Source organism: Solanum verrucosum, unplaced genomic scaffold, assembly GCF_900185275.1.
Source record: "Solanum verrucosum unplaced genomic scaffold, falcon-dt-bn FXZP01000147.1, whole genome shotgun sequence".
NCBI classification, from domain to species: Eukaryota; Viridiplantae; Streptophyta; class Magnoliopsida; order Solanales; family Solanaceae; genus Solanum; species Solanum verrucosum.
Genome location: NW_026020343.1, coordinates 2,250,547 through 2,274,021, shown reverse-complemented (window position 1 = coordinate 2,274,021; position 23,475 = coordinate 2,250,547). Strand labels below are relative to the sequence as shown.

At 33.8% G+C, this 23,475-nt stretch overlaps 2 protein-coding genes across 2 annotated transcripts; both read right to left on the bottom strand.

Moving 5' to 3' along the window:
• Window positions 1–1,960: 1,960 nt before the first annotated feature.
• On the bottom strand, window positions 1,961–4,108 carry LOC125837371 (peroxidase 43-like). Its single transcript, XM_049516505.1, has 4 exons — window positions 3,905–4,108; window positions 3,637–3,819; window positions 2,875–3,037; window positions 1,961–2,379 (listed from the first exon to the last, which is right to left on the bottom strand). Exons 1-4 carry the CDS (start codon window positions 4,106–4,108, stop codon window positions 1,961–1,963), a joined length of 969 nt encoding a protein of 322 aa, XP_049372462.1.
• Window positions 4,109–8,502: 4,394 nt separating this feature from the next.
• LOC125837357 (uncharacterized) lies at window positions 8,503–15,227 on the bottom strand. The gene is made up of 6 exons (XM_049516492.1): window positions 14,809–15,227; window positions 13,740–13,951; window positions 11,444–11,761; window positions 11,289–11,363; window positions 11,066–11,140; window positions 8,503–9,109 (listed from the first exon to the last, which is right to left on the bottom strand). Exons 1-6 carry the CDS (start codon window positions 15,017–15,019, stop codon window positions 8,555–8,557), a joined length of 1,446 nt encoding a protein of 481 aa, XP_049372449.1. The 5' UTR covers window positions 15,020–15,227; the 3' UTR covers window positions 8,503–8,554.
• Window positions 15,228–23,475: the final 8,248 nt, after the last annotated feature.

Genomic DNA, 23,475 nt, shown 5'->3' with positions numbered 1-23,475 from the left:
GTTGTTCTCAATACAGATTTTCTGGGCTCAGATTTTTGTTATGCCAAAGAAGGTGACCCACTGTATAGAAGCAGTGTGCAGAAAATTTATTTGGTCTGGGGGGTTGATTCCTCCAAGAAAGCTTTGATTGCTTGGGAAACATTATGCTGGACTAGAGTTGCTGGTGGGCTGAATTTTTTGGACATTGCTACATGGAATAAAGCAGCAATTATGGAGCCTAAGCAAGAGGAAAGACAAAATGTGGATCCAATGGGTACATATGTATTATGGAAAGCAAGGGTCAATATGGGGGATTCAAAACAGGCATCATGGATGGTAATGAAAATCCTGAAAGCCCAAAAATACTTTGAGGAGGCAGGGTGGTCTGAACAGGAAGTCGTGACTTGGTCGGTTTCTCCATCAAGTAGATGTATTTGAAGTTGAGAGGTAACTTCCAAAAGATAGAGTAGAGGAGACTGGTGTGTAACAATGATGCACCACCTAAATGGATCTTTATTCTATATTTAGCACTCAAGGAGCGTTTGCAAACAAGAGAAAGGCTAGCATCTTGGGGAGTGATAGAGGATACTAGATGCATACTATGTAGCTCAGGAGTTGATAGTTGTGAGTATTTATTCTTTCATTGTATATATGTTGTCTCTATTTGGGAGAAGATTCTGCAATGGATGTGTATAGATAGGCAGGAACTTTGCTGGAAAGAGAAGGTAATATGGGTAATATGGGCTCTACCAAATTTTATGGGAAGACAAGCTAAAGCAAAGATCTTTAGAATGGCTTTTGTCTGCAAGGGTGTATGATGTGTGGCAAGAAAGAAATCTTCGAATATTTCAGAAGAATGCAAGATCAGCCGATATAAATATCAGAAATATTATTCAAGAAGTCCATATTAGAGGAAACAGGCAGACTAAATTGACTAGTACTTTGAGTAATCTTGATTACTATCCATAGGGAACTTCTTTTGAGTTGTTAATGGCATAGTAAGGCTGGGGCTGTCCAGTTCTTGCTCAACCTTTTGTACTTACATGGCTCTTTGATAATAATAAAATCTGTTATTTACCAAAAAAAAAAAGAAATAATCCGTTTTTCATAATACTCTTGAAAACTAAAGAGTAAAATATTGCAAAACTAAAAACTAAGAAATTCGGGTAACTCCATATTACAATAATAGAATGAAAAGTATTTATAATGACCCAAAAAATTGGAATCTTAATGAAATCAAATTGCTTACTGACCCTAGCCACAGACCGTACATTGATCCACGATATGTGGATTGGCTTTAAATTTGCCTTAGATTCTGTATTAGGATTTCATAACTTCCATCGTGGATGATAAATAGAATTAGTAATGAATTTTCCTATTTAGCTAGAGAACTTATCCCGTGCTAATTTATGTTCTTTCAATAGTGCTTAGTAATAAATTACAACTATATGCTAAGCATATAGTACCATCTATTTTTGTAATTAATTACAAGGCATAATACATATATTGGACCTTAAACTTGGTTTCAAATTTTAACTTTGACCTCCAACTTTCAAAGTGCACAAATAGACACTTTAACTCTCCAACCTTTTAATAAATAAACACGCGTGTCTTACCTGGCAAAACGCGTGATGTGCACGCATTTTGCGCGAGTTAGAAGTAATTTTTGAGGCACACAACAGTAAAAAAAAATGCTGAAATGACAACTCTACCCTTCATTAATTTAATTTTATTTTTAGTTCTAAAATGGACGTGTAAAGTGTTTAATTAGTTGGCAGCCATTGAGTGACTCACTAATACACGTGGAAGAGTTTGCATTTCACGCTCTTTGCTCCAAAAATCGCGTGTTTATTTATTAAAAGGTTGGATAGTTAAAGTGCTTGTTTGTGCACTATGAAAATTGGAGGTCAAAGTTAAAATTTGAAGCCAAGTTTAGGATCCAATATATGTATTATGCCTAATTACAACTGTATGAACTTAATTAAAATGCAGAACAAACACGTCTAATAGTCCCTTGAGAACCAGTAAGTACTCCAATTCTGCCCATTTTCACCATTGCATTGGCAAAATCAGCCTCGAATGGTGTCCCGAAAAATGGGCTAAGAAATCCAAAGTAAGAATCTACAACTCTCCTCGTTGTCTCATCGTTATATAAATTTGCATCAGATTGTAGTACAGCAAAGCCACTTCTAATATTCTGCAGAATTTGACTGTCGAATGTCTCACCACTGCCTCTGTCCATCGATAACCTGACATTAACATCTCCGTTCTGGGGGCAAGTGGACTTCAACTCTGGAAGAAATTTAGGATTTATGGATGGATCAGAACCTCTGTTGGGAGAGAAGTTATAGAGCCTTTTGGTCATGAAAAAGCATGCAGTGGTACCAATTGTATGTGCAGCTGCAATTTATTCATTCGTCATTATAAGCACTAGTCATGTTATAGCTAGATCGATTATGGCAATATGCATGTTTTCATCAATTAATTTTTAAATAATGTTTTTGGTGGTCCATCAATTAAATAATCACATGAATTTTAGTTATATGGTACACATACTTCACTTTTCGCACTGTAACTTAAACTGACTTGAACATATAGTTAATGTACGTAATAAGTACTCCATCCGTCCAATTTTGGATAGGGTTTAAGAAAGAAAAAAAACTTTTTAAATTTATAATTTAAAATAAGTAATATATATATATATATATATATATATATATATATATATGTGTGTGTGTGACTATAAATCATTTTATTAAGGTTAAAATAAATATTTTAAAATTAAATTATTTCTTAATATATATAAAAATGTCATTCTTTTTATAAGCTGACTAAAGAGAAAAGTAAATCTAAAAGAAGTAATATATGTAGGCCTAGTGTTGTATAGATAGGTACCAGTGAGGAGCACAAGGTCTTTGTGAGACAGGCCTTTCTGGAAGAACTTATCTTTGAGTTGTTGAATGGAATCATCAACGTCTGGCATATTATCAGCTAAAGATACATTTGAAACCAACCCATCTCTCCTTCCTGTTTCCACATTATAGAAAGGCCCATTTACCTGTCCAATTAAACAATTTTTATAGACAATTGTGACAATCCACTATGTCATCACGCAATATAAGCATCACATAAGTGTCACATGATATAAACTTGTGCATACGGAGGCATACAAAGGAACAAAGCTGTTAGTCTGGAAGGTTCTAGAGAAATGTGAGAATTTCTCATAGTAGAACCTAGAATATCATAAAATTTATATGGAAGGTCCTTAGAAAACTCTAAGCACGTAAAAGGATTATTTTGTAAATATGTAGAGACTTGTTTAATAATTATCATTCACATATTAACCCCTAAAGTTAATAGTATAAACAGAAGAACATCAACCAAAAATCAACAAAGTTAGTTCTCTGCAACACAATTCTTCTTAGCAATCTTTTGTAGTCTCTTTTTTATTTTCTTAGCAATTCCTAGAGTTTTAGGCTGACATGGCATAGCAAAATTGTGAACAAGTGGGGCAAGAACATGAGTAAGTTGTCAAGTACCGCATATGTGTTTAGTTGTAGAAGACTAAAGATGTGACACTATACCTTACTTTCTTAATTTTTATGTCAAAACCAAAGAAATAAATTGAAACAGACTAAGATTTAAAAAAAGTGGTACCAAGAGTATAGCATCCCTAGCAGCAATAGCAACAATATCTGCACAAGAAACAAGTTGAGGACAAACAGCCTCAACCTCTGCTTTTGCTTTCTCAATCACTTCAAATCCTCCAACACCTTGATGACCAAATGCATGCCTTTCAGCATTAGGTCCGTTTTCTATAAGAATTGATGCATCACACCCCTGTTCATCAATAATTGATCACTTCATAATTAATGATCACTAAAAATGATGAAATAAATATAATTCATTAATTAATTAATTAGACCTGAACAAAGCAGTCATGGAAATGAAGTCTAAGCAAGACAGGAGCTATATTTTTGTTGGAGGCAGCAACTTTATTGACAACGCCACTCACAATGGATTCAACATTTGGGCATTTTTTGTCATAGAAACCAACTTTGAGCTGCCCATGTGAAATCTCTATTTGATTACTCAAAATTAGGATCATCACAAAAATCATCATTCCCATTCCCTGTTTATAAAGGGTATTTGAATAAATAGAAGGTCAAGAAGCAGAAGCTTAGTGTAAGAATTAATGTGTTTTCTCAATGCAAGTTTTTTGTTTATATGAAGGAAAAATTTCAACTATATTTTCTTTTTCTCTTAATTAATAAGACACAGTTGAGCAGCTTAACCAGTCTGTATCATGGTCATGTCTGTTTTAGCATAAAGGGCTTGATTGACATTACAAATTTTCTGCAATTCATAGCTGCAAATGTGAATCAATAGCCCTTCTTTTTTGCTTTGTCTCTCATGCAATGTGGGGTCCACTTCAGAGAATAATATTATTCCCTCTGTTTCAATTTATATGGGCTAGTTTGACTTGATACGAAGTTTTGAAAAAAAAAAAGAAAATTTTTAAAATTTGTGATTTAAAATGACTTAAAAGATAATTGTGTAACTAGAAACCATTTCATTAAGAGTAAATTAATATTTTAATATTAAATTATTATTAAATATAAAAGTCTATCATTTTTTGAGACCGACTAAAAGATAAAGTAAACCAAATAAATTGGGAAAGAGCGAGTATTATATACTTTTAGTGAAGGTGCTTCTCGGGAAATATGTGGACTCCACTTAAGTGCTTTTTCCATTTTAAATTTATTATTTACTTTTATTTTAATTTGTTATATATTTTAAGATTATATCAAAAATATTATAAATCACAATAATTAACAACTTAAAATTTGATTATATATTTAAAATTTTAGGTAAAAAGTATTATAAATCATAATAATTAACAACATAAAATATTTAACAATTTTGATTGACTCTTGAAATTCTATCATGACACATAAATTAGGACATAAAGAGTAACACTTTCTTTGAAAATTACGTAGAAAAGTATAATAAATTACAATAATTACTACAGTAATAATTTAAAATATTTATAAACCATATCAAAATTGAATGGACTATTTACTTTTTATCTGCATCACATAAATTAAGATAAAATGAATAATATTATTAAGCTCGTACTACACACGAGATTTCATATATTTGAGAAAATTTTAGAAATAGCAAACTTAATAGATATAATAAGACTCTATAGCTATAATTTTGATAATTGCGCTTCATAGCTATAGTTTTATTTTCTATGAAGGCTACGGTTTGTATATTTCTTCTCGTTTGTATATTTCACTTGCGAATATACAAATAGGGTAAGTATATATACAAATTCTGTACTTTTTATTTGAGAATTTTTCGGAATCCCGTTTGTATATTTCGTTTGTCAATATACAAACAGGGTAATTTATTTTGAATTTTTCATAAATCATATAAATAGCTAGGGTAAACATATACATAATTCTGAATTTACACAATCTGAAACCGAATTATACAAATTCTAGATTTGTACAAATCAGAAAAATTATACAAATGATGCTAATAGCAAGACTTGAAAATACTGTAACCGTAAATTATAATTTTCTTAAATAATAGCTATAATACCTTATATGGGCTAAATGTTGATAATTTTGTATAATTTTTCTTATCTACTATTGTTAAAATTAAGGGCCGGACGTACCATACTTGAGGGGAGGTTTTCCACACAATTTAAGGTGACAGCAAAGGAATAGATGGCAATGCTTCAACAAACAAGTTGCATGAATGTGTGTGTAGTTTTGTGATCTTTTTTGTAGTTTTATGGTCAGTAATGGATTCACATGTATATCCATAAATAAAGCTTTTTTAGGTTTTTGTACCTTTTATGGGACAAAAGTTGTTTGTGTTTATCAGTTTTCTTTCAGTTATTAAATGCTTTTTTTATTTTTTTCTGCCAAACTTGTATTTCATCAACTACATCTATAAATTAAAGCTACTGCAACAAACCTTCTTTTAACTATACCAATAAGGATCGTGGTGGAGTGGTATACCAACAAGGATTGTGGCGAGCGGCAAGTTTTCATTCATTCTTAATCAGCAGATCTCAAGTTCAAGTCCTCATAAATACGAAATCATCTTTGTTAAATAACGTTTTACCCTACTCAATGTGGGATCTCACACTAACTTTAACCAGTAGTGTATGTAGCATAAATCATAATATTGATCATAGCGGAAGAGTATAATTAATTTAGCAAGCTTTTACACTAAGGTTTAGATTAATATAGTTTATTTAGTCAAAATTTTAGTTAGAAAAGTTATTGGGTTCTATTCTACTTATCAAAAGTTTTTTTAATAATAAATTTTCGACAAATAATGTGCACGTCATAACATTGTTTCTAGAAAATACACACAGTAGGACTCGGACTTGCATCTCTAAGGTGTTAAGCTTGACCTTTAACAACAGGCAGAACGAGGCATTCATTGTGTCTTTGGGTGCCATGGTTAGTATATATATATATATTAGTTTTGAAAACGTGTGTGATATATTTGTCTTTTATAATTGTATAAAATTTATATAGTAGGAGAAAGAGTTATAGTGCTTTTTAAACAGAAAGAACTCATGAATAATAAGTTAACTAAAATACATTCTTAAAAAACAACTCGAAAAAAATGATGACACTCAACCAATATCAAGGAGAATTCTTATTGCCTTTATATTACAGATCTTGAATAAAAAATATTCTAATTTTTTTTTTATCATTTTCTCCTATAAACTCAAAGTGCTAATTATATGTATATCCTAAAGATGAAAAAAATAAAGAATACGGAAATATAATAACCAATTACGATGTTATATTTGAAAACTCAAAAAGATGGGAATATAAAAAATAAAACTTTACTTATAATTTCGTATCCAGAGAATTTTCATCTTGTAACAATGACAATTTACATATTTCTCAGCAAAAAGAATATGAATATGTATGGAATAATAAGGTATACAAATAAATAAATTAATAAGAATTCTTACAATTACAAATTGGTAATGAAAATTTTACAAATGATGCATACTAACCTAACAGAAAGTAACAACTACATTTTATTTTTAGAACTGTGTTTCTATACATTAATTTTTATTTTATAAGGTGCATAATAGATGATATTCTTGTTGTTGGTTCTCATATTTGACTTCTGAATTGAATGTGTACATAAATCAAAGATAGTTATTTGACTTTCCATTTTTTTTCATTGATAAACTACAAATTAAACATACAAAATATATTCAATCTGTGAAATCATTTACACTCAACAAAGATATTGTTCATATCCTTGTAAATGATTTTCAACTTATTCAATCAGGCATGATTCGTTCAAGGATTAATAACAATGTGGTATAAGAATGTGAAAAGTTATTGGGCAAAAAGCTAATATAAGAAAGGATGAAAGATATAAATAATTAATGCAATAACTAATGGAATTCATAATGTTGTAACTAAGGAATGTAAAAGGTTGTGAATAACATTTGCAATAATTAGTACTCCCTCCGTTTAAAAAAGAATGGTCTAGTCTCATTTTTAGTTTGTTTCAAAAAGAATTATCCCTTTCCTTTTTTGGCAACACTTTTAACTTCAACTTTTCACGTATGTTTAAGGCCACAAGATTAAAGGGCGTTTTGATACATTTGATATAACTTTAATTTAGAACCACATGATTTACAAGTCTTCTTTCTTTTCTTTAACTTCGTTCCAAGTCAAACTAGGCCATTCTTTTTTAAACGGAAGAAGTAATAACTAAGAGAATTTATAATTCCATAAATAAAAAATTAAAGTGCAATAGTTAAAATTCTTATTAATTCTGCATTTATATAAATAAATAGGACTTCTAATTAATTTTATTATTTATTTAGACAGTTAATTAAATTTTAATTTAGTGTAGAGGCAAAATAGTAATCCAACTTTGCACTTTAAAGCTTTCCTTGTTGTGTTGCACGTTTATTTCATATTACTTAATATAAAATTAATTTTGGAAATGATTACTTTTAAATGATTCTATTGTGAACCAAGCTGACTCTATAAGAGCCTATGGGCTATTAGAGACTTTTATTTGGAATCCAAGTACGGTGAATATCACTATACCGTGGTGACTCCCACAATGTATAGAACAGCTCTGAGTCAAGTTAGGCGTTTGGAGGAACTCATTCAAGAATATGGAATATGGAATCATACCAAAAACCACAAATAACCACAATGAGTATGACCAATTTTGTTTGGGCAAGTAAATGAGCTTACTATGTTCAAATGTTTCTAAACTAGATGGAGCTGTCGAAAACTTGAACCTTTTTTGCAGAATACACTACTTGTATAGGCAGTACAGCTTAATAAAGTAGTTGCACCAAGGAAATAGTCAAATACATGTGAAGTGTACAGACAACTGATGAATCAATCCCAGCTGAAATACAATCTCAAAATGAAAGCACAAAAGAGGTTTCCTAAAATGTAGGGTGTGGTAAGAGTTCTCATCAGAATTGCATAGATGCATAATGCGAATAGCCCGAGCAAATTAAAGGTATATTGCCCCATGAAATTTTGGCTGTCTAGACATATTTGCCTCTATACCTTGCCTTTGAATCTTTAGTAATCTTTGTATCACCTGACCCGTTAAGATGATTGTCAGCAGGACTAAAAACTGCTGAATGAAGATTACCTTCTTCTAACCACTTCAGATGGTTTTCCTTGAACTCCAAATGTTTGATCTTAGATGCTAATGCAATTTCTTCAGTATATGGTCCAATTTTGACCATGGTTAATAGTACCCGACTGTACCTATAGCTCAGCAACTGCTCTGAGATAGCAACCAACTTAAAACAAGGGTGCTCTGGAAAGGTGGTGTCAATTGACTCATCCTCTCGTAATACAGGATAGAAGTACACAAGCCGGCCACCCATCACAAGCATCTTAGCAGCAAGGTCAAGCAAATCATGCACGCATTCCACTAAGCTGTAAGGAGCAGTTGATGGTATGTGGCCTGTCCTTTTGTCATCAGGAACTGTATATGGACCAATCACTCCTTTCAAAAGCTTCCTGCCACCAGATTTACGTCCTCCAGCACGGACTCCATAGGGAGGGTCACATATAATGGCATCAAAAACCTAGAAAATAAAATTTAACAGTCAACAAAAAACAAAGAAAAGCAATGGGACCTGAAAAAATACCTATTTAACATGCCAATTAACTGTTCAGTTCAAACTGCCTTTGAAACTCTGGAAAATAATAAACCATAATTCACTAATGCCACGACAAGAATAAACTACATATCAGAGGGCATTTAACACTTTCCCAAGCTGCCTTTGACTACATATACTGATACACATTAAATTATTTCTCTGATGAATTTATTTTAATTTATTCCTTTTCTGGCATAAGATCCATGGAAGGCCACAAGTAATCCAATCCTCGTCAAGAATTTGTCTCAACATGAAGGCTTTCTCCTCTCCTTCCTCTAAAATAAGTATCAATGGAACCCAGCATCCTCGACGTTAAGTGACTATCACCTCCATTTGACTTCATTTACATCTCCATGCACTTTAGCTCTCTCACCATAAAAGACTTCTATTGCTGCTTTAGAATATTGTTTGTATGTAGAAAGCACACCTCTGTTTGACACAAACTCTCAAATTTCCATCTCCACTTACTTTAGCACTCTCACTGTATAAGACTTCTTTTGCTGCTCTTGTAATCTGTAGAGATCTATGAATTTGAGAGATCTCCATGAATAAGACAGCTATATCTGGGCATATTACCTTTGAGAAAAGGAAAAAATTCCAAGACATACCAAGTTGGAGAATTTCGTTTCTAGTCGCTATTTAACATCTAGAAAAGTCCCACAAGCTCATATGATGTGGAGATGCGCAGCAAACAAAACAGAGAGAACAGTATACGCCATCTACTCCAGAGACTTCAGTACACTCGAGCATCTACTAGAATTGCTACTACGTGATTGCCAGGACAAGAAAGTGTCAAATAAAACCTGAAAATTAAGCTTACTCACTCTAATAAAATTGAAAGAAGATTTAAACTCTAACCCATCAACTCTGAAGACATTGTAAACTGTAAGCAAACAATTCACCAACTTCTGACGATCACAATACATGATTTCAGAGTACCGCATCATTCTTCCACACATAAGAGACTCATAAAATGAGCTTCAAATTACTTGACTATGAGAAAATTCATCTTCAATATACACCACCCTCGATTGTCAATATAATGTAATTGATAAGACTTGATAATGACCTTGAAAATTAGAAAATTCAATCGTTTCTTTAACCATATCAACTTTGAAGACAGTAACAACATTATTGATAGTGAAGACCTGTGTTGCAAAAGAAAGGATTGTTTCAACTATACCTTTTCCTAAATTTTAACTTTGTATAAAGCAACTCTTTCCAGAATAAACCTTGCTTTTACTAGAGATGTGCGAACCTTTGTTCTTTAATTGAAATTTGACTAGTCTTAATTATACGAAAAATTAAGAAAATAACTTCTCCACTTTCAGCTTATTGTTGCATAAAGAAAAACATTAACATAAATCATCTGGTAATTCATTGCACTATGTGAACTCTACGACTTCCTGCCTCAAGAAAACTAACTCTGGACAAGTCAATCGTGGCTTGAGCTAGGATATGATGTCTAACAAAGGCAAGGCAACAACTGTGGTTCTGTTTTGTTGTTAGCTATACTGTTTTGACATATTACTCTCTTTTTAAGAGTTGTCTCCTCTTTGATCACTATCCAATCTATTGACTAGGGCTTTGCTTCTTGAACATAATTTGTACGTGCTATTTTACTTAGAGAAAGCATATATGCAAATATCAAGAAAAATTGCGAAAACATGTGTGCACTTAGCAGTCTTGGCTGTACCTACCAACTGAAGCTCTTTGCCCATCAGTACAAATAAAGGAGGGAAAACACCACCACTCAATGATCAAATACTGGGATATAATGAATGCAGAACTTAATTCATAGAAAGAAGAAACAGAAGTTGCAAGTGAAAGAAAAAGAGGACCAGACAACCAAAAAACACAAATAACTTCAAATAAGGATACCTCTTTCAACCCCGAACGCCAAGGAGGAAGGTTGTTGTCTGCCCTTAATAAACCAATAGGCATTGGCAATCCATACTGCAATTAAAGATATGAGTTTAGCATAGAAAGATAATAAATAAAATTATACTCCAAATTATCAGATGCTAAGATCAAATAATAGCAATTACTATATAAGAACAAAATTAGCATCCCATATAAAGAGAACACATCACTCTGCCCGTACCTGCTTGAAGTTGCTCCAGACATTACAATCTGGACCGCGGCCATCACGCACTACTCGAATGTCAATATCTGCACCCTGAAAAGTCAATTAATGATAGTAAAGAACCGAGGAAAATAATGAATGCTCAAAGTTCATGCAAAAATAGAAACACTAACCATTGTCACTGCTCCATAATGAGCTGCTGCAACTAGAATGCTTCCTGTGCCCACAAAAGGGTCATAGACAAGCTTTCCAGATTTGGCCTGTGCTTGGTTAGCCATCAGGAACGCCATTTCAGCATCCATGGCTGTTGGCCCGAGATAAGTACGACTTTTTAACTGATAAGTTGGCAAAAGCTTCCTATCAGCAGTACCAATCTCTCGACCAAAAAAAATTCTTTTTCCCGCAATGGGTGGCAGTCCATTATTAGAATCATAATCATCTGTTTCTATGAGCCAGAACGTGTGATAAGGATTCTTTAAGTTGACCCGTCCCTGGAACAAACAGACATAAGTAAATTCGCAGGCCATAAACCTCAGAAATTCCGTGACATCCAAAAGTATATCTGAGAGTAAAATGCATTTCTACATGCCGTCTCCACTTCACTTCTCTCAAAATATATATTTTTTAATTGGTTAAATAAAGTAAGAGACACATAGAGTGGAGAGAGCATGTATATGAGGAATCAAAATGCATTTTACTCTTAGATATATTACATGTTGGAGGTCTCAAGTTCGAAACCCCTTGCCAGCGAAAGTAAGGGGTTTGCCTTCTGGGTCGAGCTCGTCGCACCGGGCTTGCCTAGTGCGGGCTACCTCTCCTATGTGGTTTGCGAGCTATTGTATAGGAGCGGGGGTTTTACCCTGTGCACACCCAAAGGGTAGCGGCTGCGGGTTTCCCTTGTCATAAAAAAAAAAGAAGATATATTACATGTATTCATGGAATTTCTCAGGTCTCTATTGTTCAACTTAGACATTACGGGTCGTTTGGTAGAGTGTGTTGGAAAAAATAATGCATGCATTAGCTTTGTGTATTACTAGTACCTTGTTTGGTACACGATTTCAGACTATGTATAACTAATGCACACTCTATTGTGTATAATTGAGGCGTATATTACTAATACATGGAAATCCATGGTATTAGTAATGCAAAGGGTTTTAAAGCCAGTAAAGACTCAATTGCCCCTCAAAACCTTTTCGACATCTTTTCCACCGTGTTTGTGGAGGGTATTTTTGTAAAGAATTTTTTTATAGAAATCATACAATAGTTATTACTTTTAATACACTAAACCAAATACTGCATAAGAAATAATCTCGGCATAACTAATGCACGCATTACTAATACACCATATTCAACATTATTGTTATACACCCTATCAAATGACCCCTAAACCTTCAATTATTTGTCTTGAAGGTTTTTTCTCCAATCGCTAATGAGTCCATTAGTTTCTGACTTGACATTATCCTATTTGATTTTAAATATGATTTATCTTTTTCCCTTTCGAATGCCACATTTAAAAGAACCCCTACGGAAAAGAAATCCTAAAAAGATAACCAACCCTATCAGTCTCCTCCAGTAACCAGCTACTATGCCCATTATCCCATCTCTCTGCTTGGCCCTTCCCAACAACCACCCTTCTCCTTGTGTCAACTACCGCCTAACAACCCGTCGCTGTCCCCCTCCACTCAACGCCCTGATTTCCAATATCTCTCAACCCCTTTTCCTCTCCCCCCAATCTGAATAATAAACCACTACCTTTGCTCCCTGTTCTTCACCAACCCCATATCCAACCCGCTCTTCTTCCTTGGTTCAACCCTTCTCACAATCTCCGAGTTGTTTCTGTTTTCTGTCTTCTTGGTACTTAGGGATTTAGCTTCAAAAATAAGCAGAACAATGATACAACTAGGAACTAGTCTTAACTACTAGATCAAAATCCTAAGGAAAAATTGAAGATTTAATGTGCAAGGTGGGAATGATAAGAGGACCAAGAGTACAAATACAAGGGACCAAATTAGTTTCTATACCAAACAGGGATAATGAAGCTGAGACTACATCCTCAAAATCGAAAGGACAAACCAAAATGCCAGTCATATCACCACACTCAGAAGCAACAATCACATTCCGCGGCATATAATTTTGTCAAATGATTAAATGAAAATAAGATGATGCAAATGATGGTAAGTGCAGCAAAAATGGAATTGAATAAAAATAAAAACTTCACTTCATGTAACAAATAGAAGGGAATAATTCTTGATGGAGTAAATATTAGAACATGTTAACTCAGTACAAATAGTATAAACATAAGGAAACAACAAAGAACAAGAAGGAAACAGAAATTCTCTGCCTATTAAAACAAAGGAGGAAAATGTGCTAATATCAGTTGGTTTCTGCTCCTTTACTTTCTTCAATTAGAAAAACCAAATTGATCAGATTGAGTTTTATGTAATGTACTCCAGAATAAGACGTACATACCTTGAAAGGAATGTAGGATAGTGATCGAATACGTTCGGTTTGCTCCTCAAAGCTGATAACCTTCCCAAAGGTCTCAACAGTAATCTTGAATGTGCTATCAGATGTCAGGTATGGCAGTTGCTTCTCATCTGGATAACTTTTAATCGACTCTTCTAATTCCTCAAAGTTGCTTCCTTCTCCCCAGAGTTCAAAGATCCCTTTTACAAGAATACCTGCACGACAGGATTATCAATATGTTGTATAGCATATCTACTCTTCAAACCCTTTCCCCAGATAAATAGAGAGATATCAAGAGTTTCTTAACGCAAAGCCTCCTATGTCACATAGTAAATCCCTTTTCACTCAGAAAATGTTTGATACTCTTCCAACCTTTGTACAGAAGAAAAGCTTCAATGAGTTTCTAAAGGTCCATGATTCAAATGTCATATCGCAAGTCCCTTATAACTTGGAAAACAATTCAGAAACTGCAACATCACTTAATTAATCAAATATGCTCCATTATGAAACCAATGAGTTGGTATTGCTTATAGATCCTTTGCTTCTATGGTGATGTGCTCTTAGCTAAGTCCATATCAACTCCAAGTAGATTATGCATCCTCAAATGAAGAGGCATTCCCCTATTAATAGCTACCTCTTTTAAACCTAACCTTAAAGAGAAATTCAGAACAATAAATGTAATAAAATGAAAGCAAGCAATTAACCCAAACAATTGAATAAAAAATCTAAGATAAGAGGGTTCCAACTACTACTTCAACAAAAATTAATTTGAGGGATGGTTCAACCTATTTTCTTATGAAAGCTGCTTGTTACATATTGGTAATTAACTCTATGCAATGGTAACCGGATTTGATAAAGTATCATTTCTAGCTATGAAATGAAAAAACGAAAGCCTGAAAGGAACAATTACAATTCTTAATACAGTAAAGCTGAGAACTGTGGGGCTTATTTTGTAACCAAAACGATTGATTATGTATCACCATTTCTATCTGTTTTTAGCACGAAGCTGCCTCTGAATCTAACTACATATATAGCTTAAGAATTGTATAGGGAGATGAAGAGAAGGTCTTACTACGGTTAGCAACACTTCGAGCAATTTCTTCAGAGGGAAGATTAACGAAGTGAAAAGGAGAGTCTGGATGATGATGTTTTGGAAGCTTCCATTCAAGTGAACCATTGCATTGTAAGTCAGTTAGGCCTTTGCTGAAAAGGTCTGCCAAAGACTCAACTTCAGGTTTCCTGTAGTCCAGTAACCTGTGATAGAACACGCATAGATACCACATCTTCTGCAATCTTTCACCTTCACCTTCAAACCTAACAAATAACTCTCAAACTGGAAAATGTATTCTACTGAGAAGAAGGTGTTCTAGGGGGAAGATATCAGTACCGGCGGTGACTCCGACGGCTGCTGGTGGCGGGGCGAATGAACTTGGATACACGCTACTCTTCTTAACCCCAAAGTCCCAACAAACGCAAAACCCTGGGATTTGGACTTACATCCAAAACTTTCAAGAGGAAAAAGAAAAAATAAATTCATAAATACACACCTAAACACAAAATATTACATAAAATTAAGTGTATTCGGTAAAGGAAATGTTTTCCACCAAAAATGATTTCCTAGAAAAATGTAATACTGAGTTTCTTACTTATTTTTTTAATATTGATAAATAAAATAAATAAGAAAATATTATTTCAAAAGTATTTAATATACTATTTATCTAGCAAAACACTATGAAAGCGGGATAGAATGGTAAGTATAGATTCATGAGTGGCGGTGGTGGAATGATCAAGGGGTGGGGTTGAGAGATTGGTGGTGTGGATTGAAGAAGAAAATAAGTTTGAAATGACTCTTATACAACTTGTTTTTCCTACTTCTATTAAGGAAGTCATTTTCCTTATTTTTCACATTTTAACCAACTAAACATAGGACACCCAATTTAGAGGAGGCGCTATTGGCACCCAGTAGCTTATTCGATCGAGCTAACCACTAAAACATAATGTAAAGGGAATAGCAAGCGCTGATAAGTTTTTCACAATAAATTGTTGAAATAAGATAACTAGATCGACGAGCTCCCAACAACATCAATGACATAATGAAATGACAAGTAAGACCAACTTAACTGGTAAGAACTAGCAAGTCGACATGAATGCAACTAAAATCACATATGCAATAAGTCGACAAGGCTACAAACAGAAAGATGAAGACCCAACAAAATATGTACACAAGTCTCTATGAATACTACAACTCAACTAGTTGGGACAATGTACGCCCCGACAACTATACACAAACTCAAGTATGCAAAACATATAGACAACTAATAGCTCCAAGAAGAATTAAGCTTACTAATCCTCAGTTGGAAGAACACCCTTATTGCAAAAGTCGATCAGGACCTCTATCTGAACTTGTTGGACGAATGTAGTGTCCCCAAGCAATGGAACTTTAGTACAAATAAATATGTACTACTATGGAAGGCGGAAAGTAGAATAAAATATAGTTGCGGTAAAAAGGGTAAAAGATATTTCACTTGAAATTGAAACTCTGATAGCCTCCATGGCCAACTTATGACCTCATAGTAATAAAATATGCATGATATGCTCGTGTAATCATATATCATGAATATCTACACATATATATAAATGCAAATGCATGTTAATCCAGTCAAATGCTAATAATTGTGATCTTTCTTTGTAGCTAACTGACATCATAACTAGCATCATATTTGTCAACTTATGATCATTTGTACCATATACATATACTTGTGGGCAAATAGGTCCCCTTTCCTCCGATTATTATCTTAGAGATAAAGCATAAACATGTCATGATATGAACTCAAAATGCATATAGTAGGTCATAAAAAGAACTTAGCTAGTTTTATCTCATTCGTACTCTTATTCTCATAATCACTTTCATATTACATGTAAATGTTTGTAGAACCTTACATGCTTTCCAAATACTTGAACAGTTAACTCAACTTTAGAAAGGTAACTTAAACTTGTAGAAGTATGATGTGTCGGGGTTTTCGACACTTAAACGTATAAACTTCATGTGTTCTTAAGTATGTTTATGCGGATATGATGTATTTTTCTTATGATTTTACTGAAAAGAAGGTTTCGGGATCAAAGAAAAATAATTGGTGAAAAATGAGAAAGGTATGAATTGGGCAGGCCAGAGTACGAGCCGTAAGTACTGACAACGAGCCGTACTCAAGGGATTATAAAAGATCAAAGGTTGAAACCTTGAGGCTCAATTTGTACAAGATGGTGTATGAATCGTGCATCCATACTATGGGTCGTGGAATGGTAGTCGTCTAAAACTTTTGAGGCTAGCGACCTTTGACCTAGCAGGAACAAGACAAGTCACAAATCGTACTTTGATAGAACGGACTGTAAAACTGATTTGTGGAGATGTCCTGAAAATGTGTATTTGAAAAATCAATTGGCATGATAGAAGGTACGAGTCCTGCTTGCTTGATATGAGACTTACCCATGAGATATAAGAAGGCGATGTTATGGAGAATAATAGTGATCACGACTCATACCAAGAGTTGTATGTCCTGAGTACGAGTCGTAGGATTCCCCATGAGAACTACCAAAGGAGTTAGAGAATTGAAGACTACGAGTTGGCCAATGAAGACCAAGGATCATACTGACTAGTCATGAGTCATATCTATTGTCGAACATGGTTTCCTACTACATTTAGGATAGGATTTTTAATTTTATACTTCTCCTAGAATTTTTTTATTACGTTATGCACTTTATTTGGAAAACATAGTTTCATAAATTGCTTGTAGCAACGTCGATAGATTTTCTCAAGTAATTCACACTTTGGTTCTTGATTATCGTTTCCAAGTTGATAATTTAAGATTTTGAATTTCAATCATTCTCATGTAAATTAGTAATTATGAATTATAATACAAATTCTAATTTTGTTCTTGCGATAATGAGTAGCTAAATATAATAACTAGGATTGTAAAAACCATATATATTAATATATGTAGACTAAGCAATTAGTGGTTCTTAAATGGTAATCTTGCATATATTGTTAATCTATTCAGTTTAACTACTTTTTAATAGTGTACAACATTAGAACATGTTATTAATCTTTACTTGTCAGGCTAAGGAAGTTTAAGATTAGGAAAAAAGCAATAGAGATTTGAGGCTAGTAATCCTCATATAATGATTTGAGACAACAGATAATCAATTTGAGATAATTAATGAAGTTAAGTAATTCGAAACTTGTGAGACCGACCAAATATCAAGTGAACTTCCTTATAAGTAGGCTGATAACACCTTAGTTGGATCATAATGTATTGTTAGTTTTACATACATATCACCAAGATAGATAACTAGTTGTGTATACCTACTAAGTTATGAAATCATGGAGAACACAGTTCTAGTTCATTCTCATAATCGAATTAACTCTTATTTACTAAAACATTAATAGTTACAAAAAAAACTTTGGAAATAATCAGACTAAAAAGTTTAAATAGTTACATTGACCTGGTTTCAAGCCATATACCATGTGGGATCGACCCCAACTTATTTAGATTTTATATTTGACCAATGATCGTTTTACACTTCATTGGGTGTGATTTGGGATTATCAATTTTTGGTGTCATTGACAGGGAATACGATTTAGGAATTAAATTCAATTGTGATTATTTGACTCGTATTCCTTATTTCTTAATTTTACTTTTGTTTGTTGTTTTTGTTTTCTAAAGGGTACATCTTAGTGCATGTCAAACACCAATAGTAAGGGTAAACCACTAACACCGTACAACCCTGAGATTGAGAGATATACATAAAGTGCAATAATTGAAAATAAGAGTGCAGCGATTAGGGCTCAACAACTTGGTAACACCTAAATAAGGGAAAATATTCGTGATGCACCGCAAAATGAGGATGATGTTGTTGTGAAGTTGATGACAATTTCCTCGCAAGTCGTTGTGCACCTCAACGAGCTAAAGGACAATAGAGACCTCTGATTCTTTTTTACAATAATGAAGAGGGATAATGCATAAGTACCCCCCTAGACTATGACCGAAATCTCAGAGACACACCTAAACTTAACTAGAGTCCTAGTACCCCTCTAAACTAATTAAAATGGAATAAATACACCACAAATACTGACATGTCATAGAGAGTGTGCACACTCTTTTGAAGGCAAGTGATAAGTGCACAAATTGGACACATGTTATTTTTTGATTGGTAACTTTATAATTAGTTAGTACACATATTTATTGATAATAAAACTTATATATATTTAATTATTTTTATTTCTTTCTTTGTAAAATATTTATTTTAATTTCTTTTCACTTTAATTTTTCTTAATTAATTTATTATCTTTTCACTTTTAATTATTTTTAATAAATTATGTGTATTTTCAAAAATAATAATTTAAAAGTGTCCTTTAATTTTAATGCTTTAATAATTTTAAGTTTTATTTGATTTTCTTCACTTATTTTGATATCCTTTCAAAAATAACTTATTTTAAATACAAGACATTTGAAATCAAATAAAAATGAAAGACAAAGAAAATAAACTCAATAGAAAAATAAAAGAGAAAAAACAATGAATGTAAGTAAAAAAAAAAATAGTTTCGATACAAGGTAAAAAAAGGTTTATTAACTTAATTTAAATACAAGATAAAAATATAAGAATATTTTTTTAAAAAAAATTATGAAAAAATTTCAATTTTTTATATTTTTTTTAAAAATAATTTTTAATTAACAAAATAAAAATAATAATATTTACACACATAGCGGGCGATTGTGTACAAACACAACCAACTTGGGTGGTTGAAGGTGCCACGTCAGCACAAAAGGTGCACAAAAATACAAAAAAATGAGTTCAATGGGATAATAGGATCTTAATTAAGTTTAGGTGTGTCTCTGGGATTTCGGCCATAGTCTGGGGGGGGGGGGTACTTATGCCTTATCCCTAATGAAGAAGATGAGGCCGACTTAGATGGAGTTGGTGCGACCGAGCTATTATTCCCCCACTGTTGGTTGCAAGGGAAACGTGTCATATCACAAGTACCACGATCCAACTGTTGAAGTTAAATGACTTATTTAGAGGTTTAGTTGGGGATGATCCAAACTTGCAACTGATGAAATTTGTAGGTACTTGCAGGTCTTGTGAGATACTTGGAGTCAGCCAAACTGCCCTCCTTGTGAGGTTGTTCTCACTATCACTTTCAGAGGAAACAACTATGTGGTTGATGAGTTGCCACATGATCCTATACAATCTGGCAACAAATGAAGGATGCATTCCTTGAGAGGTTCTTCCTATCGTCCAAGATGTTACAGTTGAGGGAAGAGATAAATAATTTGCAGGTAGCTACCTTCTGAAGCTTTGTATGAGACTTGGTTGTGGTTCAATAAGAAGTTGAAGCATTGTCCCAACCATAAGCTATGTGATGATCTTTTGATGAAGACTTTTTATGTCTTTTAATTCTGCAACAAAGTATATTGTTGAGGATAATTTGTGGTAATCACTTATCTAGAGGCAATAGCTATTCTAGACATGGTTATAGATACCAACAGGGCGTGGCACAAGAGAGAGTCTAAAGTCTCAGGTAACTATATGTAGTAGGTATGTCTGCCGAACGACGAAGAAAGGAAGAGGATTACAAACAATACATTGAAGGAAGAGGACTGCGAACAAGACACTGCACAATAAATACCATATGGATATTTTGATGAAATAAATAATGGGAAACACTCATGCAAAGGTGAATTTATTAGGTAAGAAAGGTGCAATGTGTAGACTTAATGAATGTGATTCTAAGCTAGAAGAAGAGGTGCATTATATAAATAAGCAATATGGCGGTTTCTACACCAACACTCAAGGATCTAATCAAGAACCTTGGTGTAAAGGTTAAGGAAACCAAGGTCGGAAAAACTACAAGGATAAAAACTATGATCAGGATGGTTGGAAAGACCAAGGAAACTAGAAGGGCAAAAAAGGATAAATAATGATCGTAATGGTAACTATGTTCCTCGATAAGACAGAGACCAAGGTGAGCCAAACGGGTGTAGGTTGGAAGAGATGATGGCACGGGTATTGAGTGGGTCGAATCAACTGATGTTGGGCTTAAAGAGCTGAAAAGTGAAATCTCTAACGTGACCTAGTTGACAAATTTGTAATCTATTGCCATCAAGTAACTTGAACAATAAATGAGGAAAATATTTGTCTCTGAATTCGAGAAAATATTGGACATTTCCTAATGATACATTAGAAAATACAAGGAATAATAATCATTGCATGACAGTCACAACTATAATTAGAAAACAAGTTGAGGTACAAATAGAACCAATCGTTGTAGATGTTAATAATGAGGTGTTAGAAAAAAATAATAAATAGCGGGTGATCGCACATATGTTGATATCCAAATTGAAATGACCAAGTCCTCATATAGTACTCTGATACCAAGTAATGAAAAAGGGAATAAAAAAGAGGTTCATGAGATCTTGTCTCCTATCCCAAGACTTCATTCTCCTTTCCCGCAACATCTAAAGAAGCAGATGGAAGATGGGAAATTCCACATGTTCATTTCTATGAGGAAGTTATTTGTGAACATCCTATTGGTTGAAGCACTTAGCAGATGCCTGGATATGCAAAATTTATGAAGTTCCTGGTTACTAAGAAGTGGACGGTGAACTATGAGCTAGTTGATAACTTACACCAGTGCAGTGCAATCGTCTTACGTTCTTTAATCCAAAATAAAGAGAATCCTAGGGCATTTACGATACCATGTACCATTGGGGCATTCAATTTATCCAAAGCATTATGTGACTCAAAAATCATCATTAATTTGATGTCACTAGCTATGTTCAGATAGTTGGGCTTAAAGCCCCTAAACTGACTACCATGTGGCTGTTGATAAGAGATCAAAGTGTGAAGAGGCCAGTGTGCATTTTATATGATGTGCTAGTGAAAGTTGATTCTTTTCATATTTCCTACCGAGTTTGTGATCCTGAATTGCGAATTTGACTTTAATGTTCCGATTATTTTGGGGAGACAATTCTTGGCTATCGGAAGGCTCTTATCTATATAGAGATCAACTTAAGTTCCCCAGTTAAGTACTAATAGAGTGAGTTTCAATGCAAGCCGCTCATTGAATTAGCCAATTGATATGAGTGTGAAATCAGTGATAGATGTGATGGATGAGCCTGAGATATATATTCTTATTGAAGAAATATTTGTAGTAGAAACTTTGGCAGCTGACATTACAAATGTTAAGGGGATTGATGAGAAATAATATTTGGAGATAGTAATAGTATTTGTTAGTAGGGGATCTTACCCTGGATGAAAGGAATTCATTAGTAAAATTCCCACATACCTTGGTGATCAAGTCCCTAAAGATTGAAGAAAAACTTTGAAGCCTTGAAGAAGCCCTAGATTTTCCTTGGGGGCTTTTGAGAGAAATAGAGAAGAACTCCTTAAGAGAACTTTAGGGTTTTGAGTGAATGAGAGGAAAAGAGAAATTTTGAAGAGTAAAAATAGTTACAGGGATTATTTATATGGTCAAAATGACACAGTTGTAGAATCTCTTACTAAGGCCCAACATTTTGAAACTTTTCACGGACCTTTCCTACGGATTGTCGAACTTTCTACGGCTCGTAGGACCCCTTTGTAGAACCCAAGTTCAAATCTAAAATTTCACCAAGACTGGATCACTTTTACGGGTACTTGCTACGGCCCATACAAATTTCTGCGGACCATCCTTGTCACACCCCGAGCCTACACCCTGGGCAGGACTGACACTCTGGAACCATTGCAGGCCCCAAGCGAACCCTCGGCATGGCTTACTACTCAGCGGAAAACTTTACTCAACAAAGATAAATCTATGAAATAAACTAGAATGTTATAAAGGAAAATATTCAACTGGCCATAAAGACAACTCAAGTCTTATAATCAAACAACTGAAATGAATAAAGACAAATGAACTAACTAGCTTTCTATGAAGCCTCTAAACTATGAGGGATGTCGGGACAAGACCACCGATCATCCTAACAACTGAAAGTACTAAAAAAAATTAAATAGGGATCCTCCAGAAAGCAATGAGGCTCACCAAATGACTCTGAATGCTCAACTGGATCAACGAGGTGCTGGATGCTGATTTCCTATATCTGCATCATAAAATGATGCAGGCCAAATGGCATCAGTACATTGAATGTACGAGCATGCGAGGGGAAAACTAAACATGACATAAGCTTGAGCTGAATTCTGAAAGAAACACTTACCTCAACTTTACTCAACTCATATATACTCAACTCAATGCAAAAATAAACAACAATAAAGATTGCAATTTATATAAAGCATTCAAAACAGTAAGTAATAACTCAATATACATATATAATAAAGTAATATAACTCTGTGGGAGTTTCTCTAACCGACAACCATCACTATGAGTATGTGATGATACAACGTCTCGCCCACGCTGCCAGAACTATCCTATAACTTGTCGGGATATAGAACGCCTCAACTAAGTGGATCCACTAGTCTATGCTAAAAAGCATTAAGAAATTATCTAAAAGTATGACCCTTTCTACCCACGTTGGCTACATGGTTTATGGAGACATTGAGTTATTATGAATTCGTCCCCACATTGGGGCTCAATAACTCCCAAAATATACTCAACTCATATGTTTTGAAAAAAACTCTTTCTGTGATTTGAGATAATTACTCAAAAACTAGCTCAAAGGCTCTCTTGAAAATCGGTGTTTCCTCTCTT